Consider the following 20,451-nt stretch of genomic DNA (forward strand, 5'->3'; position numbering starts at 1 on the left):
AGGCAAACTCACGACATTAGAGAGACCGACCAATTTAGGAGAGGAGCCAATGACATACACCCCGTGTACCTCCAAACAGACTCACCTCGTCCTGCCCGCATTCTGCGCCACTTCCGGTTTAGTCGATCCGTTTGCGGTGTGGAATTCTCAGGCTCTGCGTCTCCAACCAACTCCACGCGTTTCACCGATCAGTCTTCCTCAGGAGTTGTATGCTGTCCGTTATTCTTTTGATAGAGATCCCATAATCGGTATACAGTATGCATATTTACCCTTTACTCAACATAAAGGCTTTAAAATTGTTCCATACAAACGGCATGTTGATACTCGTCCACATATATACAATTTTATATATATATATATATATATATATATATATATATATATAGAAGAACCACTTCGTCCACTTTGGAGAGCAGCAGGAGACCCTTCATACCAGGATCCATATCATTATTGGACTATCTGAGGACTGGTGTTCATACTCTCTTTTTTCTTTTGGCTTTATTTTTTATTTTTTCTTATTACTATTAATAGATCATGTGTTTTTGGTTATAGGTCTATTTAATATCTGTGTTAGGATAATCCAATTATTTTATTGTTTAAGTGTATAGATTAATAATAGTTTTTGCACAGTTGGTGTATAGGATATATATTTATTTGCCTAGTTAACCTTAGCATAGGCGCTGCTTTCCTTCCCCCTTTTTTTATATATATATAAAAAGATATATAAAAAGAAAAGAATCAAGGTGTTGCAATGGCCCAGTAAAAGACTAGACCTCAACCTGATTGAAATGCTGTGGCTGGACCTTAAGAGAGCTGTGCATAAACAAATGCCTGCAAACCTCAATGAACTGAAGCAACGTTGTAAAGAAGAGTGGGCCAAAATTCCTCCACAACGATGTGAAAGACTGATAAAGTCATACAGAAAACGATTACTTCAAGTTATTGCTGCTAAAGGTGGTTCTACAAGCTATTGAATCATAAGGTATACTTGGTTTTTCACACATTGCTTCTCCATTTTGGCTTTATTTTTGTTAAATAAATCATGACACAGTGTAATATGTCATGTGTTGTTGTTCATCTGAGGTTGTATTTACCTAATTTTAAGACCTGCTAAGGAACAGATGATTGTTATTATGTCCTGATATGTAAAATCATAGAATTCAAAGAGGGTGTACTTTCTTTTTCACACAACTGTATGTTTGCAGAGTTTGCAACGTGTGTTGTTGCACGGTTTTGTGTTCTCTCTGTTCTTTATTCTTCCTTTTTTTTATTATACACTATATCAGTGTATTTATGTATACATACAGTATTGTACACCATATCACAGTGTCTTTATTTATACACCATATCAGTGTGTTTATGTATACACTATTATACACCATATCAGTTAGTTTATGTATACACTATTATACACCATATCAGTTAGTTTATGTATACACTATTATACACCATATCAGTGTCTTTATATATACACTATTATTCACCATATCACAGTGTCTTTATGTATACACTATTATACACTATATTGTGTGTTTGTTCATTCCCCTTTGGTGGGAGTACCCCTTTAGGTTTTGTACTTCTGAGTGTGTATGAATGCTATCACTGCTCAAGGGGCCTCTCTATAATGGAAAAGTCAAACCCAACAAATAGTGCGATACACATGGGCATGATATGAAACTTTAAAAAAGGGGAATACACCAATGTAACCCCCTTTGTTTTTACTATGGCCTTAAGGGGTTAACTGTGTGAGTTCACACAGTAACACCCCTTCCTCATCACATGCTTGGTAACTATGCAGAATTATAGCCCACTTACATCTACCCAGCGATAGTGACGTTATAGCAGGATATATATGAGGGAGAGGGTTCTAGAAGGTCATGTCCCAGGAGGAGTCACAGGTGAAGGACCTCACTGTAAAGAGTGTATATAGGTTTATAATATATTTATAATTATAGGTTTATAATATATTTATGTCTAGTGTATTGGAAGGATCCCTTTTATTATAGTTAGAGACAGTGCCCTGTTTAGATAGCGTCCACAGGAATGGCTCCATACTACTCTTATGATTCACAGAGGCAGCTTATGACCTAAACGGGCTCCCCAAGCTGCAGCCCCGGGGCATAGTTGAACCAGCCCATCGGAGGGTCAATAGCTGTCTCTCATCCAGAAGGCCATGAGATCACATTCAGTAGCCGAGATGGGGATACTGAAAATAGATAGCAGCACAGCAGAGGGATTAGTCAAGCCTCAGCACCTTACTAGCTGGCCAAAATAGGGGGCAGTTTGGGAAGAGGATACAGAAACAGTGATGGGACTATACCTAATGAGAACTAATGTGTACCATGTAAATGAAACTATCGATCGGGATTAATAAAGATGTTGTTTGTATAAATAACCTTTATGGCGCCCATCATTGCATTATCAACGTCCAGCCTGCACGAATCCAGCACCCTGACAAGGTAATCAACACTGAGCAAGTCACAAGACATTTGATGTAAACTCCCGAGGAGTCGGGCAGGGAGAGTTACACTAGATGGCTTCTAAGAGGAAATCCCTCCTAGGACCCAAAGTGTAATAACAGTGACATGTTTAAGGCGTTCCATCAGGGTGATTTGTTGTACTGAAACCCGATGCCTATAAATGTTTAAATTGCTTGTTTGTTAACATGTTGAGCCGTGATGTACTGTAGACAGGGTTATTTTTAATCTGTCTGCTTCCTTTTGTCTGATATCACACTGTGTTTGTGCAGCCAGAGCTCTCTTCCTCCCCATCTCCTTACTGCTATTGCCTCTGAGAAGGAAAGGATGGGATAAAGGTAAAGAAAACACTTGGTTGACAAACACTCCTCCATTCAGGGGGCCTAAAATTAACTTCCAAAGAAACAAAAGCAGCCAAATATTTGCTCTTAGACAAGTTTGTCATTAAGATTGTTAAATTGTTTACAAAAGGTTGTGTTTCGGCCGACTACGTGGGATTGCCTCTTGGACATACCCCAAGAGTCGTGCCAAAGAACCTAAGAGAGTCTCCCCAATATGCCATAACTGCTCCTGTCCACTAAGGCAGAGTGGACAAGGTTAACGTCACGAGGAAGAGAGACATCTTCAAAAGACCTATAGTTCGTCAGCCCCCCCCCTTGCATGTCTGCTGTCACGGGCAGGGTTGCCACCTTCTACTGAAGGCCAACCCGGAGAAAAAAAAATCCCATACTTTGTGTGGCGTGGTGGTGCGGCGGCATGTCCCGGCATCCTGCTGCAATTTCCCCCTCCAACTGCAGTGAACATGGCTGCGCCGCGTTGCCATAGCAACCGGATGCTACGTGACGTGACGCTACGCAGCGCCTCATTGCCATGTCAACGTGAAGCCGTGCAACGTCACCTGGGTGACGTCCGTGGCGTCATTTGATGCTGCGGTTCAGGAGGAGGGGGGGGGCGGCAACAAGGAGGCGGCCGCAACAGTTAAGTGCCTAGTGGCGGCGGATTTGAAAGTCCACCGCTGGCTACAGTTTATGTTAATGCGTGCTATCTTACTATTTTCATCCTCCAATCCTATTGTACTGCACTACGGAATATGTTGGCGCATTATAAATAAATAATGATGATAATAATAATTGCACCTTTTAATGAACTCCATCGTAACCATTGCATGTTTCTTTGACTATTGTGTGGCTCTGTGAATCCTATGTAGGTAGAAATCCTAGAAAAAAACAGTACAACATTTTCAGTGAATTTCTACGCCCAGAATATGAACATTAAACTCTCGTCTGAGTAACATAAATTGATAGCAGGTAGTAAATTATTTTTTAATACACACAACACCAGTGAGATAGAAATAAGGTCACAAGCTTTTACTGCGCTTTCTAAACATTTATTCACTATTTTTTTCTTTTTATTGTGGTCATCAAATAAATACATCACTGTGCACCAAAAACTAATTAAATAAAATGAAAACTCCTCTGCAAAAGGCCATTTTTGGGTCAGTGTTCTTTCCACGAGTGGTTTAAAGAAGGAAAAAATAAAAAATAAGTGGTACAAAAATACAAGTGTTTGATTGCCATAAGCACTGAGAATACAATTAAAAGAGCTGCACAATTAGCTTGCTGCTTAGCTTGAAATCACACGATCACACAACACGTGTTTATTCTGTACTGTAGCTTCTCACGTTACATGATTCAATGGCGACAAAGTGCTGTAAAAAGGTACAGTACGCTCTTAATTATACCATTAAATACTTAGCAGGAAGCAGGCAATTCCATTAGAGAAGACATTTGAGAAATAGAAGAATACGCACTTGTTAATAAGTCTGTAAAATTAGTAGTAAAAATACAGTAACTATAAACCAGAAGGCAATCTTATGGTTATGGGACGCCAGCTCGCAGTTATGGATGATTAGAAATAAAACATCAGTGCCTCTATGTAGGGTAAGTAAGTGACCATATAATCTAGCGCCAACAAAAATGTCACCCTTTTTATTAAGGCAGTAAAATGTTACCCTTTTGTCAAAAAGCGGTGCCGGAAATAATCATGGTCATCACAACTTGCTTCGGAAAAATGTTAAAATAAACTTAACATGTTGTTTCAGTCACAAATGTGACCCAGACGAACTGTGTAGCTACAGGTGCGCCGACGAGTATTCTTAAACTTGCCTTAAACTTGCCTTGGAAAATCTGGGGCTATCACCAACAAGATCCAGGTACAAGCTGGGTACATGCTGCAACATTTCAGTGACATTTCTGCAGAGACTAATGGCCCATCGGATTAACACAGCAGGGGTCCCCGGCAGTCCCATTCAGTTTGAATGGGACTGCCAGGGATCCCCGCTGTTAATCCGATGGGCCATTAGTCTGTCTACAGAAATGTCACTGAAATGTTGCCGCTTGTACCCAGCATGTACCCAGCGTGTACCTGGGTCTTGTTGGTGATTGCCCCAGATTTGTTTTAGAATACTCGTCGGCGCTACAGTACTACTGTCCATCACGGACTCTGGCACTCAGAGGCTACATCCCAAAAATCCTGCTTGTCTACTAAGGCAGTACTGATGTGGAATGGAAGAGGGATGATTCCTCCCTTTCCGTTCCGGTAACGTAATCGGCGTGCCGGAAGGGCCGTGGGACCCTGACCCACGAGGGGTTAATCCTCCCTTTAGTGAGAGATATGGTATGAGGGTATAACATTAAATTACCTTTCTAGTATTATATTAACAACACATTGGATAGTTCTCGGGCTATCATTTATAGAGCAACAAGGAAACAAGAACTTAAGAGTCGTCCAGCAACTTGGGATGCCCCAAAACAGGGTCTGAGGACTGAAGGGTAACTAGGTAAGTCAAAATAAAAAAAGTCGTAGGAAAGCAAGAGCCCAGCACAACATTTTTTGCAAGTCAAATCAAAGTCATTTTAAAGGACTTAAAGAAGTCATAGCAGCATCCAACGTGTCGGTGCATGCAAGCACCTTCATTAGGGATTTAATCAGGGATAAAGGTGCTTGCATGCACCGAAATGTTGGAGGCCTTCTTTAAGTCATTAAAATGACATTCGTTTGAGTTCTTTGACTTGCAAAAACTTTTTTGGGGTGTGCATGACTGGCTTTCCAACAAGGAAACGAGCACATATCCATCCATAAATACACTCTTCCTATCGAACAAAGAAAATACAAAATACTTTTATGCCTGTTAAATTGCTTTACCAAGGCACTCAGAAATGCTAGATTCTCTCCTTTAACATGGAGCACTGTGGTAAGGTACTTTCATTTCCCCTAGCATAAAAACACATTAGACTATTTAGTGGCTGATTCGATATACACTAAATCGCCTGGTCACAATATGATCGGCTGTAAACTGCAGTTGGCTTGAATGGCAGTTTTTCGGCCAACTGCATTGCGATCGGCTGCTTTGGGATATATAGGTAAGGCCGTGATTATACAGGAAAACGCACGCTGCGCCGCGAGCCTGAAAAACAGCATTAAAAAAACAATAGCAGCGTACATACCAGTGGCGGCGTGCACGCCGCGTGGAGCTGCAGGGCGGCTGTCTCCTGGTACGATCTGCAGCTTTGTTCTTGCCTGGCGACGGCCACGTCAAGTGAGCGGTTCCAGCCAATGAGGGCGAACCGCTCACGGCCACGTCTCGCCTCCTTTCCACCGGCTCCCTGGTATAATCGCTATGCTGTTCGGCGGCCTGCAGCATTTGGTTTAATTGAGCCCTAAGGGGCTGATTCTGTGCCTTCTGTGTACAGAAGATATGTGTTGCTTTTTTTTACAGTAGCCATTAACATGCCTTGATTGATACTGTACTATTAAGGATTTATAGGACAGTGGTTAGGAAGTGTATAGAACAATGGCCCAGATTCACTAAACTCAAGGTTATTGAAGGTGATGTTAACATCACATTAACAGTAATGCTGTGTTTACTAAAGAAAGTAATGTATCCTCAACACAGTTGTACTGACATACAAAGCGTAGTACTGATGCGTGAATTATAATGGCCGTGCAAATGAGCTGTTTCATAAGCATACCCTATTCACAAAGCTCTGTTAAAACAGCAATCCAATCCAAAATGTTTTACCTTACTGGAATCGAGGGTCCTTGAAGCTGATCCAGTGTCCCCTGACTACTGAGGACCTCCCGGTTCCCAAGATATTTGTTGTTTTTGTGTGCTACAGTAGATTTTGACACAGACACAGACACACACACAGACACACATATACAGTACAAATATAGCCATGGGTTTCCAGATAGAAGGTTGCAATATACACCGTTGATGATGTTGCAACTTTCTATTGGCCGCCAGAGTAAGGCCTGACTCCACGACCATTCTGTGCTCATCGCTCAGAAACCAGGGGGTCCCCTGCATGTCGGGGGACCGCGGATCAGCACAAGTAATACAAAAATGCTAAAACCACTTGGCAGCAGTGCGGACTGCTTTTAGATTGACACTGGGAAATAACTTACCATTATTTAAGTCATAACAAAAGTTGGTATTACACATATCCAGACCTTTAATAACATTCCGTTATTTCAGCCAAGATAACAAAAAGTTGATGAAATAAACGTAACCAATATATGAACCCAGTTGTTCCTCTCCTTAGCCCCTCTCGCTTGTAGGGATAGCCAATCCACTTGCTCACATGTGCATGTTTGCCTTAAAAACCAGTGCACAGGTATGTCATGTGCAAATTAATAAAATGTTGTGTGGTTGACTCAGAAACCTTGTTTTCTAAAGGGCCCGAGTAGGGGTTTAGTAGCCCATGGCTAGCTGGCCACTAAGTGCTACTAAAGGGTTAATACAATCTTAAAAAGAAAACAACCCACATCGTGCGCTCAGAGAAAAAAAAACTCTTCGAATCACAGTTAATGGCGTTGAAACCAATATACCAATTATAAAACAGATACAATAATAAATACAATATAAGTCAAAGTAATATAAAGAAAAAAAAACACGGGCAGCAGTAGGAAAAAATAAACGTTGAAAAATAGTTGGTGAATGAAAAAAGGAATAGTCACTTTGAGTAATTGCCGAATAAGGCTCTTGCTGCTTTACATAGGGGTAATCCTTCACCCCATAAATGATGAATTAAAGAATGCCTAAAGAAAGCGCAAAGACATGCCTCCATGGTGAAATATAGTTGGGAGATTTTAATGGATAAAATAATGATTAAAATACACTCACACAGTGCATAGGAGCAGTAGACATGTATGAACCAAACGGTCACCGGCTCCTCAGTCCTACACCTCCCATCCAATTCTCTTAATTGCTGCTCATTTATTTGCGGTTTTAATATGACCTCTCCACGGCGTCCCGTTTGCTTTAGGGGATCTCCTGCAGTCATGCGTAGTTGTCCAGAGCCTTGCAAGCGATGCAGAGCCTGATGACGTGAGGTGGCGATTCGCTAGAACACAGCTAGCTTCTTCAGGGATTTAAGGCACCTTACTAGCCTTACATTACGCTAGCTGTGTTCTAGCGAAATGCGTAGGAGGAAAAAAGAACCAGACTGAAGGCAAAGAAAAGGAACCCCTGCTACCGGACTCTGCACTGGTTACACTCCCACCTGACGTCCACGCTCCGCATCGCTTGCAAGGCTCGGGACATCCAGACTTGACTGCAGGAGATCCCCTTCAGCTCACGGGACGCCATGGAGAGGGCGTTTTAAAACCGCAAGTAATTGAGCAGCAATTAAGAGCATTGGAGGGGAGGTGTAGCACTGAGGAGCCGGTGATAGTGTGGTTCATACATGTTTATTGCTCCTATGTACTGTGTTTTTTTTTTTTTTTTTTTTAAACTTGTATTTTATTGTTATTTTTTTCACAAAATATATTTAGGGGAGGGGGGTAGGGGGTACAGGAAAAAAAAAAGGTGGGAGGAACGGTGTGGGGGAATACATTTCCATGTTTTCTTTCCTTTCAGTACACCCATTTATACTTTGTTACACTTACATTTCAGTGTAGTTCACATTACAGTCGCGTATTATTATATTGGAGAGAAAATAAACAAGAGATTCACTAAACATTTGCTTGCGAATAATCCCTCCACGGCGCCCGTGTGTGAGTGTATTTTAATCATGATTTTACCCATTGAAATCTCCAGCTACATGTCACCACGGAGGCGTTTCTTTGTGCGGTCTTTTAGGCAATCTTTACTTAATATAATCTTAACAGTAGCCCAACTGCCCCCCTCGTCCTTGCATTCCTCACTGCGGGGTAACCTAACCACCTAACCCCCCCATTGACTCATTGCCAAAATCTTTGCATGTAAATGTGTTTTTATGGACATCATTGAATAAAACACTGTTAACGCCATAAAACTATTTATTAGTCAGCAGTGTTATACCACATTGGTTGGTCATTAATTCCTAAAAAGGTCAACAGATGTCACATAGTGACTGCTTTATACGCATTAATTACAATCTAGACATTATTTTCAACTTCAAGCGGTTTCTTCCACCCATGATTTTGAGGACTAGATACCTCTTCCCCCTTCCACCACGGCACCATCAACCAGATCTCCCTCCTTCTTGGGAATGTGGAGCAGAAGGGCTTTTGCTTAGCCCACCAGATATACTGTATTTGTAGATCCGCTGCATTGTGTGTGTGTGGTGACCACCGGCACCGAACTCAAACTCCAGGTCAAGAAAAGACACTAATTGTGGCTGTAATTTTGGTATTATTACTATTCGTTATTCGCCTTATCAGTCTTTCAGCCTCTCCATGCTGTCTGCGATTTTGAGTGACTCCTCCTTTGAGGGATTTGCAAACTTTCTGTATGCACCCTGCTGTTGACAATGGAGAACTGCCTCGTAATATTCCTCCCTTGTTCTTGATGGAGGTGACGGTAGCATTGTCGACAGGTGGAGGTGGCAAGGCAACTACTAGGGCAGCCTGGGAAGCACCGCTGGAAGAACAGGTGGATTTGGTGATACAAGTACCACAGTATTGGCAGGTGATGTGCCATATTCCTCTGGCACCAATTCAGTTAAAACCAAAGAAGTTGACTCCTTTTCTTCTGCATCTCCATGCAACATCAGAGGAGACATCCTGGGAGGCCGATAGTGCTCACATGTGAGATGTTCCTATTGAAAGGTAAGTAACATACCGTATGCTATATCATTTACTGGGCTATTTTTCGTGGGCCAAAATTGGAGTAATGGTTAAAATAAATACATTCGTAAATAAATAACTTATCTAAAAAAAGATATTCTGTATGAAACAATGGAGTTATTGTTATTACATATATCGTTTCTATTAATTTTTCTCCTAGTTTTGAAGCAAAAAATGTTCTTATTTTCATTGTTTAAATATACAACAGTATAATAAGTGAATAAAGAAAGTAGTATATTTTTCATTCACATTGAACTTCTGATATATACCAGGGGTGGCCAACTCCAGTCCTCAAAGGCTACCAACAGGTCAGTTTTTCAGGATATCCCTGCTTCAGCATAGCTGGCTCCATCCACCTGACCAGTTGGTAGCTCTTGAGGACTGAAGTTGGCCACCCCTGGTATAAAACTTCCAGTTGCCAGGTTGATCTTCTGGAACATCTCCTGTGTCCACAAGACCTTTGAGTCCAACTACTTGCACTGAGCAAATAACTTCTGTCATGCATCACTCAGAGGTGGTTAGATTAAGTTCTACAGGTGTTGCCCCTCCTGCAATCCCACTCTTCCCAGCAGTCGGGTTTTCCTTCCTACTACTGTATCTAGTCCACCTTTTCTTCAGCACGTTTATGGTTCTGTGCCTCAGGGCATTAGGACCAAGGAGCATCTGCCTCCAGATTCCTCTCTGCTGTGCTGGTCTCATACAGTAGCACAGCTCTCCAAATAGTTGACACCTCTTACAAAGCATTTCACTCATTAAGATTTCAATCTCTCGAAGGGAAATAATTCTGAGCCTTGGTAGAAGGATCAGTGGAGACGTCTTGTGCCATTTTACCGGACCGGCGTTACAGGATGCTATTCTCCAACAGCCGTTCTTTGCTTTCATGTGGTTTAAAATTGTCCTCTTGTGCAAGAATGTTACATTTAGATGACGTATATTCTATTATTTCCACGTCAATGCACTAGTATAGTTAAGGCAAACATGCGGTTTCTTTTCCACGTGCTACATTTCAGCTGCTATTTTTGCATATAGTTTTGTTAGTGAATAATAATAACCTCACAGCAAATAACTTTTCGAGTTCTTGGCAAGGTCACGTTATTTGCCCTTATTGAAGGGAGATTAGTCAATCTGGGCCAATGTGCATTCAACTCCTACCTCTATAGCGTCATGTGAACCCTGTTTGTCTTGTTCCTCAATAAAGAAGCTTATTTTTATTGCACTTGATCCAGCCACCATCGCATCTTTTTTCTATATGCACCTCAAAGCAGTGCACTGCCTGCACGTCCCCTCCAGGGATACACCCTTCAACTCCTCCCTCTGCCACAAAGATACATAGGTACTGTAGCAGCTGTCATTGTTCCCTCCGACAATACAACATATCCTATTGTAATACAGACTCTCACAGCATTTCCATAGGATTTAATGGCAGTGTTAGTGCTCAATATCATAACATATCCCACCGACCGGGAACATTGGAGTCTGCTACATCTGTATTATACATGTGAAATAAATAAATAAATATATATACACACAATAATATACAGATATTTTAGTGATGTAAAAAGCAGGAGGGGAGAGTGGGAAGGAAAAAAAAAAAAAAAAAAAAAAGGACAATATTGATCCTAAATCTAAAAATGGTAGATAGTGCTACATGAATTAAGGACTTATTCTAAATTGTCCGAAGTCAATTTTTGGCCGAAATTCTCAAAAACAAATTCAACAAAATTCAAAAACATCCCAATCGGCAGCTTCAGACAATATAGATTTCCCACCTTACTACATTAAATTAATATATACAAAAGAGAAAAAAGGAAGAAAGGCACAATCCCTGTTTTAGTAAAAAAAAAATATATAGATTGTGGCCCACAATACATCTATAATTTTTTTTACTAAATATATATCTATATTTTTTACTAGAACAGGGATTGTGCCTTTCTTCCTTTTGTATATGTTGTTGGGGTCCCCTGGTTGGACCCTGAAGAGCCGAGGAACCCGACCTTAAGGAGGACTGAGCACAAGAGACTTTGTGTTTAAGTATTTTGGTTATATTTTACATGAACTAAGGGTATTTGAGTAGCGCACGGAAGTTTTTGTGTTTGACATTAAATTCATAGCAACTCCAATAGTGGGGCTGCATGTTTAAAATTTCAGATGGCAATAATGTATCCAAGAATTATAAAAGAGTGAATACACTCTTCATAAATATGTGATTCATAAGTCTTCTGCTATTTGAGTCATGTTACTTCCAAATGGGTCTGTGTGTTAGTGTAGAGAAAAGTGTGTTTTGATGCAATGCTCCCTTTTCTGGAGCAGAGTTTTGGCATACAGTATGTAAGAAACCATTTGTTACATCTGATGCCGAATTTTAGACTTGCGCTATTACAGATATGTAGGCTTTTCTCCCAAAATAAAAGGGAAAAAAAAAAAGAATGGGGCACAAAGATGCAGAATGCCATACACCTCAAATTGTAATCTGTGCAGCATATACCACCTCCCCAGCTCCGCCAACTCAGACCCCCCCAACTCGCAAGCTGGGGCAGACGGGGCAAATTTGGAGCAAAGCACCATGGGGCAGGATGAACATGTCGTTTCCCCCCAAAATTGCTTTTCGCCAGCTAAAGTTGCCTGTATATTCTGTGGATGCATTTTACTTTAAGTATTATTAAGACATCGTCAATAGCATCTCTTATATTATACTTCAGAATTAAATATACGGTAACGTAAAATAAAAAAATCTACAAAAAACAGTACAAATTCAAGTATAGTAATAACAAATGTAGGGCTTTATACCATATAGACTGATGCGGCTGTTAGGGCAGTCAATGGGGATTTGTGGACGAAAGCCGCCCGAAGTGCCGCATCGGAATACATTATGTAGAATGACCTCCTTAGAGACAATGTAATATAATAACTGAGGGATGTATTGGTCCAGCTTGGTAGAGCCATAGAAATGTGCTCTCTTGTGATCCCCGAGGGAATAAAAGAAAGATGTGTGGTCCCCTGTTCTTGTGGTCTTCTAAATTCTAATTAGCACACAGCGAGTTCTCCCCCCTAATATTGTGTGAATGTAAATCAGAGACAGATTATAATATTGTGCAATACGTACATATTCCCTGTTGTCAACCTGGACTGGAAACCAACATTGATTCCCATAATTGCACATTATAGTTAAGATTGTCACTCTCTACTGATGTGCAGTGGCATTATTCATCTATGAATACAACGTTGTTGGGGGAAAAAAGTACAATACTGATCTAAAATTAGTTCTAGCAGTTCATTTACATATTCATCTATTCTAAACTGTAATGATACTGTATGTAAAACAATTGGAACAGTTGGAACTCAATATCATGAGTGACGTCAAGTATAAAAAGGGAAAAGTAGATGGCTATTTTGAGCCCCTACTATGTGGAGGCTTCAATATCCAGCATTTGTTCCCCATAACATGTAATGCTGGTATATATTTAAAAAAATATGCAAACTGGGCCAGTTGTTTCTTAATTTCTCAGTGCAGATGGCAAATCTGTTTTTGACTGGGAAGGCTACAACACAACGATTATGTATACGTTTTGCTAAACTTCTGTAACATCATCTTTTTACTGCTTCTTCTTCGACAATCTCGGCTCTTCCCATGGTGTCCTGTTGGTTGGGTTGGATCTGCTGTACCGTTTCTTCCAGACTGCTGCTTGGAAAGACCACATAACGTGCCGTGACTCCGTGGCTCTTTGGCTCTCGCAGGTTCTCCTTGCTGTGCCATATACCATAACCAAAATAAACCATGAGACCTACAAAACATGGAAGGTAAAATAAAATAATTCTGCAACGAGATCTTCTAGATCTACACTGTTCCTACTTCTCACTGACAGAGAAAAACAGAAAAACAAGAAGCCTCTGTTAACTTTGCACTACCCTGGTCTCAGCCCTGGCCAGTCAATGGTTGCTCCAACAGGTACAGTGACACCACAACAGGTATTACAACCTAATTGAAGCATCAAAAGTAACTGGATCGGTGAGTTCTTTCTCATGGGGATGAAGAGAAAGCTTGTGAGATAAGGTGAATATTTATTGTTGGCCTAAGCCCAATAATGGTCAAAGTGCGATGGTAAGAGGCTAGGATACAGAGTTACATACTTTATCACACACTTACTGTTCCCTTTTTATGAAAAGAAATTACTGCAATGGTAAATAAGACTTTTTTTTATGAGGAGTAGAGCAAATTGCTGCTTTTGTGGTTCAAGATAGTGAAGGCTTCACAACCTTTGCAGCGTGTCTTGTGTCCTAAATTCTACAAATTATTTTAGCTCCAACTAAATTTATTAGGGTATGTTCGCTAAAGCTATTATGTCGATTTATGATCATTCACTTGAATAACTGTTTACACTCAATGTCGATTAGACTGTTTATTATATTTGGAAAACAAATTATATACTGTAAATGATTGCAGTACCAATTAATGTTTAGTCTCTGAACATGCAAGTCCTAAAAAGATTAATTCTAATTAGTTCTAATTTACTGAAGGTTGAACTTACCAAGAGCAAGCCAGATCGAGAACCGCACCCAAGTCATGTAGTTCAGCTTAAGCATAAGATATGTGTTTAAAAGAATACTCAAAGCAGGTATTAGTGGCACCAATGGAACCTATGATTCAAACATAAAAAAAATGTTAATAAAAAAGAGTTACAGAAGTAACATTTATATATAGTTACATAGTAGATGAGGTTGAAAAAAGACTTCTGTCCATCAAGTTCAACCTATGCTAAATTTAGACAACAGATATTTTATCATATATCTATACTTATTGATCCAGAGGAAGGCAAACAAAAAACCCCAGAGTCATATCATCCAATGATATCTCATAAGGGGAAAAATAAATTCCTTCCTGACTCCAAGAATTGGCAATTGGATTAATAGGAGTCAGTCCCAAGATTCTTTGGCATAGGTAAAACTGATTAAACAGACAAACCCATATACAGAAATTAACACATTGTGTTTAATAACGCCTCCAATTGCTCCATATTGACGGACTCATGAAAAATTGGACACTCCTGGTCTCTCGCATGCAAACATTATCCTGATGTGGAGTCCATGATGCAGCTCTTATGTCGTGGTCCTGGACCTTTTCATTCAAATCAATCACCCCCTGGCTATGTTACACAGGGTGTACAGATGAATGAGTAGGATGCAGACATACATTATTGACGTCTTCCTCCATTCAGCACATGATACCAGCTGTGGACCTCATTGGGTAGTTCTAAGGCTCCTTGCAGTATCATAGTGTATGTACAGTATGTGTATCTTTATTTATATAGCGCCTTAATGTACACAGCGCTTCACAGCAGTAATACCCGTGACAATCATATAAATAACAAATACCTCATGATGGGAAGAAGCGTTTCAGACATAAAAGTAACATTTAGGAAAAGGAGTCTGTGCCCCGAAGTGCTCACAATCTAATTAGTAAGTAGGAAGAACGTACAGAGACAGTAGGAGGGTGTTCTGGTAAGTGCGTCTGCAAGAGGCCAAGGTCGATGTATGAGGTGTAAAGTATCAGCCATGGAGCTACTCGTGCTGTTAAGGAGGTGTGTTTTAAGATCGGTCTTAAAGGTGGATAGAGAGGGTGCTAGTCGGGTATTGACTGGAAGGGCATTCCAGAGGTGTGGGGCAGTCAGCAAGGGTTTCAGGAGAGGGCTTTAGACACACTGTATGTGTGGAAAATGCTACCAGGGAATGAGTAAGTTGCAGCAAGATAATGGTATTGCTCGCTGTTCTCTGTCACTTATACTCAGAAGAAGAGAACGCTAGAACTTCAGAAGGAACATAGATATACTGTAGGGAGGCTTAGAGAAAGTCACTGCATAGGGATCCAGACGTCCTTGCTAATCCTCCACATCTGCCTCTGCTCAGTCAACTTGGTTCCAGCTTGGTAGGTGTCACCCTACGCGTTTCGTCTAAGTAGACTTCCTCAAGAAGCATAGACTCAGCTGAGCAGAGGCAGCTGTGGAGGATTACCAAGGACGTCTGGACCCCTGAGCAGTGACTTTTTGTGGACGGCTACCGCGAGGGCTTGCTGTAAAAGGGGTTCTCCAGGACTTTATCCCCCACTCCGTGACCCAGGGGGTCCCACTGCACACGGTCACTTATTTGCTTGAGTATCCAGCCCCTTGAATGGGTGATCTACTACACCATATGAGTTGGTTACTCGGAACAACCCAAACGCCTGTATTTCTCACTTAAAATTTGAGTAGTATCACTATATATCTTCATTGATTTTTTGTGGAATTCTGACAGTACTACACTATTTTCCCTTTTTTGTTTGTTTTTCATACTAACCTGGATGAGAGTGCGCTTCGGACTCTGTTACTGCTACTCCTATAGTGAATTGGGATCAAATTCCCCCCACTGCAACACTCATCACAGGAAATCCATCTATATATTTAGTTCTGTTCTATTTTTATTTGTATTCAGTATTTTGCGCTCTATTCTCTGTCTTTATTCAGTATACTAAAGTTAGTAAATTGCACCAAATTATTCACATACTGCATGCTATAACAAGATTGTGCACCAATTTCTTTTTACCTACTCCAGGCTGTAAAAGTGCTATACGGATATTGATATCAGGGGTGCTAATTAGATAATTAAGCAGACCTTAAAGTATTTTTTAATTCCCTGTTGACCACAGTGACCATACAGTAGTTAGTGAAGAATTAGTATTCCTAACATTAGCTGAACTTCCCACCCCCTATTGGTTTAGAACTTACACCTTTTTGGTATACATTGTATAATATAAAAATTATTTACCTGGAATAATGTTGTTTTCGTTTGTTGTTCATGGACAGAAATTAAAAATAGACTGATTAAATACCCGATCAAAAAAATAGCCACCAGCAAATAATAACTCCATGTGGGGAGGTGTAAATGGGAAGTCCCAAATACCAGAACGGAGCACAAGCATATGGCTGACACCATCATTGTAACTACTGCAATGGTGACCACCTCACCGGGATAACAATCACTCAAGAACTTCAGGTATGGCTCAAAAGCAGCCTTTAGTTGTCCTATTTCCCTGCGGTCTTTGGCTTTCTTTGCAGTCTCCACCAGCTGAAGTTTATCTGAGAAGGACTCATATTCCTTCATCTCCTCACCAGCAATCTTTTCACTGGTCACTTCACCGTCATGGGGCGGAGGACTTGGCTCTGGCTCCAATGGATGGGAAGGTTCTGTTTTCTCCTGCTGAAATCTCAACACGATAATGCTCGCTGCGACAAAGGTGTAGGCCAACAGAGTGCCAATGGACAGAAACTGCACCAGTGCTTCCAAGTCAAAGATGAGTGCTAGGACAGCCATTAAAAAGCCAAACACTACAATACCAATAACTGGTACTTTGGTGGTAGGGTTTACTTTGGAGAAACACTCAAAGAATAAACCATCTTCAGCCATTGCGTATACAATCCTTGGAAGGGAGAAGAGGTTACTCAGGAGAACTGTATTCATAGCTAAAGGGCACAATAAGAAAACAGATTAGTATTGATTATATAACTGAGCAATTCTCAATGTAGAACATACTTTTCAATTGACATTACAAATTCCCTCAGATCTTTTAGGAACAAGAATCAAAATGCAGAGCAAATTATCATACTGCAACAGAAGCAAATATCACGCATGTTATTGCACAAAATAAAATCAGTTTATATCCTACATACTAACTGAGATTATTATTCTAAAATTCACTCTTGCGTAGTCTAAAACACCTAATCACAGATTAAAAGTACAATACTCATAGGCACTTATTCATTAAGCTGAAATTATAGCTATATACATACACACAATAAGTGACACAAATGAATGTATTTTTTACAAATTCATTTTACTGTATAAGTATTTGCATTGAAGAAATATTGATGTAAAATATTTGTTTGTGGAACTCTTGACAATGGCCCATGATTGTGAATGGTCAATTAACTACTGTAGTTTTAACTCTGCCTACATCAACATACCGTAACACAGTATTTTGTTATACATGGGCCCCCAGTAAAAAAAAAAACTCTAAAGAAATCATATATTATATATACTACTGTTTGTGCTATTACGTATTGTAGTTTTCATAGTACATTTTTCTGGCCCAGCATTACAAAGCTATTAAGCCTACAGATGACACTGCTTCCCCAATTAACACAACAGATCCTATTATAACACAGAATTTACATAGGATTCACTAGCAGTGTTCACACAGAATGTCACAACATACTGTATATCACCATAAGGCCGCGCGTATAGTGCCTGCGAAGGGCGACGTCACCCGTCGCTGCTAGCAAAAGTTATATTTCGCTTTGCGGCGGCGTCGCGGGCTCACTGGCATTTGATTGGTTCAGGGGCTGTCACATGAGGCGATAGCCCTTGAAAAATCAAATATTGCTTCCAAAATCCGCGATGCTCTGTCGCATTGTCACCGTCGCGCTTACTATAAGCGCACGCGGCAGCGGCAATGCATTTGTTTTTGGGGCGCAGTCGTGTCGCCGTTGCCCGTCGCGGGCACTATACGCACGGCCTAATGCAGCAGAGACGACAATGAAGCCATATTCATTTGTACTTCAATCTGAAGCAAATTTGTTAAAAATGGTAGTGTTTTGCATGGCTGAATGCGTTCCCTCTATTATAACAATAATATACGGTGTTAAATTTGATTGCACCTTTTAATTTGTTTCCACAATGATGTCTCAAATTAAGAAAATATAAGACATAGTATCGGAGGCACAGGTACCCTCATTTTGTAGTAGTCCCCCATCCCCCCACTTACCGCAAATGGAGCCAGCAGCCACAATGAATCCTGCCCAGGAATAACCCCGCCTGTAAAACGCATCAGAAAGAGCAGAGTCTGGTATTAGGGTGCTCCAAGGAACCATTAAAGTCAATACTATGGATACCAAGATGTAGGCCCCTGTTGCTACACCCAATGAAACAGCTGTTGCGATGGGAATCGACTTTTGGGGATTCCTGGCTTCTTCACTTGAAGCTGCTATAACGTCAAATCCAACAAAGGCATAAAAGCATGTGGCAGTGCCGGCCATAATGCCAGAGAATCCAAATGGAGCAAAGCCACCATATTCGGCGCCCCAGTTCTTCGGCTCCGCAAGGATGAATCCAAATATTAGAATAAAAAGGATGATCCCCATGCTAACGGCCGCAAAAATGTGGTTAAGCCATGAAGATACTCGGACCCCAAAAGTGATAAATGCTGTGGCTATCAGCAATATCCCGGCAGCCAAGAAATCAGGATAGTGGGCTAGGAATTGGACATTCCAAGTGCCAACATGGGTCTCTGTAAAGTTTTTGATTTTGTGGTCAAACATGGAGTCCAGATATCCACTCCAAGCTCTTGCCACTGCAGCCCCACCAATCATGTATTCCAGGATCACATTCCAGCCAATCAGAAAGGCCCAGACTTCGCCAACCGAAACATAGGTGAACATATAAGCAGATCCCGTCTTTGGCACCCGTGCACCAAACTCGGCATAGCAAAGAGCAGCAAGCAGTGAGGCAATGCCGGCAATAAGGAAGGAAATGACAACAGCTGGTCCTGCTATTTCTTTGGCAACAGTGCCAGTGAGTACATAGAGACCAGAACCCACCATTCCACCCACACCTAAAAGGGTAAGGTCCAAAGTGGAAAGGCATCTTTTCAGTGACGTTTCCATTAAGTCATCCTCCAGGGTTTTGACCCGGTTTAGTTTCTGGCAGAACCGAACCATAGCTGCAGTAGATGGTAGTCGACTCCCCATCTTTGCGTTTGAATGTCTTGTTTCTGATCAGGTCAAATGGATAATGGATTAGCTCAACAATTCCTCCATGAGTTTCCCACGTTAATATCTACAATGAAAAAAAAAGAAAAGAAATTGACTGTAAAATCAATACATATTTAAATATTGTTATTTTATTTGTATTCAGCAGAGGTGCTTCACTCCAGTCGAGTCTTTGACTGAGCCACCTTAAAACCTAACCTGTTGGGGGGGGGGGGGGGGGGGGGAGGGGGGTGGAGTCTTGAGGATTTGAGCACCACCTGAAGGGGAGAAAAAGAGAGATATGAGAGGGGAAGGAAAAGAAAGCAAAAGATGCTGGGACAAAGATACATCAGATTGTTGGAGAGAGGGTGACATAGGGGAAAATACATGAAGGATTAAATAAAGAGAATGGCACGTGTGAGAAAAGAGAAGAGGGAGGCAAAAGGACATGAGGGGGAAATAAGAAATACATGAGGGGACAACAGAGAAAGAGAGAGACATGCTGCGTGGGGAGAACAGAGACATGCTTGTGGGGCTGGGTGGAAGAGAAGAGACATTCAGCAGGAAAGATGGAAATACATGTGACACGCAGAACCACAGTCTGAAACGGCGTCACTAGAAAGCCTGTTTTGCTCTGAAGAATGTCAAGCAGGGTGTTGGTTAATTGCAGTTACAGACAATTAGCCTGTCTCCACCTTGCTCATCAGACAGGTAGAAAAGCCTCCTGCTTAATCTGCAGGGGAGATCTCCAAAGCAGGGGTGAGCAAACTTTTTATGCCGAGCCTCCCTTTTCATCCATGACATTTCTCGGGCCCCCCCTGCCTAATGTAATCAAAATCACATGAAAAAAAAAAACCTTTATTAAACAGTATACAATGTAAACACAAATATGTCTAAATACTTACGTATTTCAAAAGTTCGCACTTGCAAAATTAGGCTGCGTCCACGCTGCCGCTGAGAGCGGTGACATCACCAACTCTCCAAGCATGAGCGCATGCTGTCCTGCATAATTTTGCAAGCACGAGTGGGGGGGCGTGGATCGGGGCTATTTGTGTGAGTTTGTGTGTGTGTGTGCATTGATTGCTGCTGAG

The 20,451-nt window shown here is 41.1% G+C and overlaps 1 protein-coding gene across 1 annotated transcript in view; it reads right to left on the reverse strand.

Moving 5' to 3' along the window:
* Positions 1-8,248: 8,248 nt before the first annotated feature.
* Positions 8,249-20,451, reverse strand: part of SLC7A4 (solute carrier family 7 member 4) — a 54,147-nt gene continuing 41,944 nt past the window's right edge. Inside the window, exons 2-5 of the mRNA XM_075569021.1 lie at positions 18,379-19,448; positions 16,383-17,077; positions 14,114-14,222; positions 8,249-13,369 (exon numbers count right to left, since the gene is read on the reverse strand). Of these exons, the coding sequence (XP_075425136.1) occupies positions 13,173-13,369; positions 14,114-14,222; positions 16,383-17,077; positions 18,379-19,360 (1,983 nt within the window). The 5' untranslated portion in view covers positions 19,361-19,448 and the 3' untranslated portion in view covers positions 8,249-13,172. The remainder of the gene's footprint in view (positions 13,370-14,113; positions 14,223-16,382; positions 17,078-18,378; positions 19,449-20,451) is intronic.

This window comes from Ascaphus truei, chromosome 13, assembly GCF_040206685.1.
Source record: "Ascaphus truei isolate aAscTru1 chromosome 13, aAscTru1.hap1, whole genome shotgun sequence".
NCBI lineage: Eukaryota > Metazoa > Chordata > Amphibia > Anura > Ascaphidae > Ascaphus > Ascaphus truei.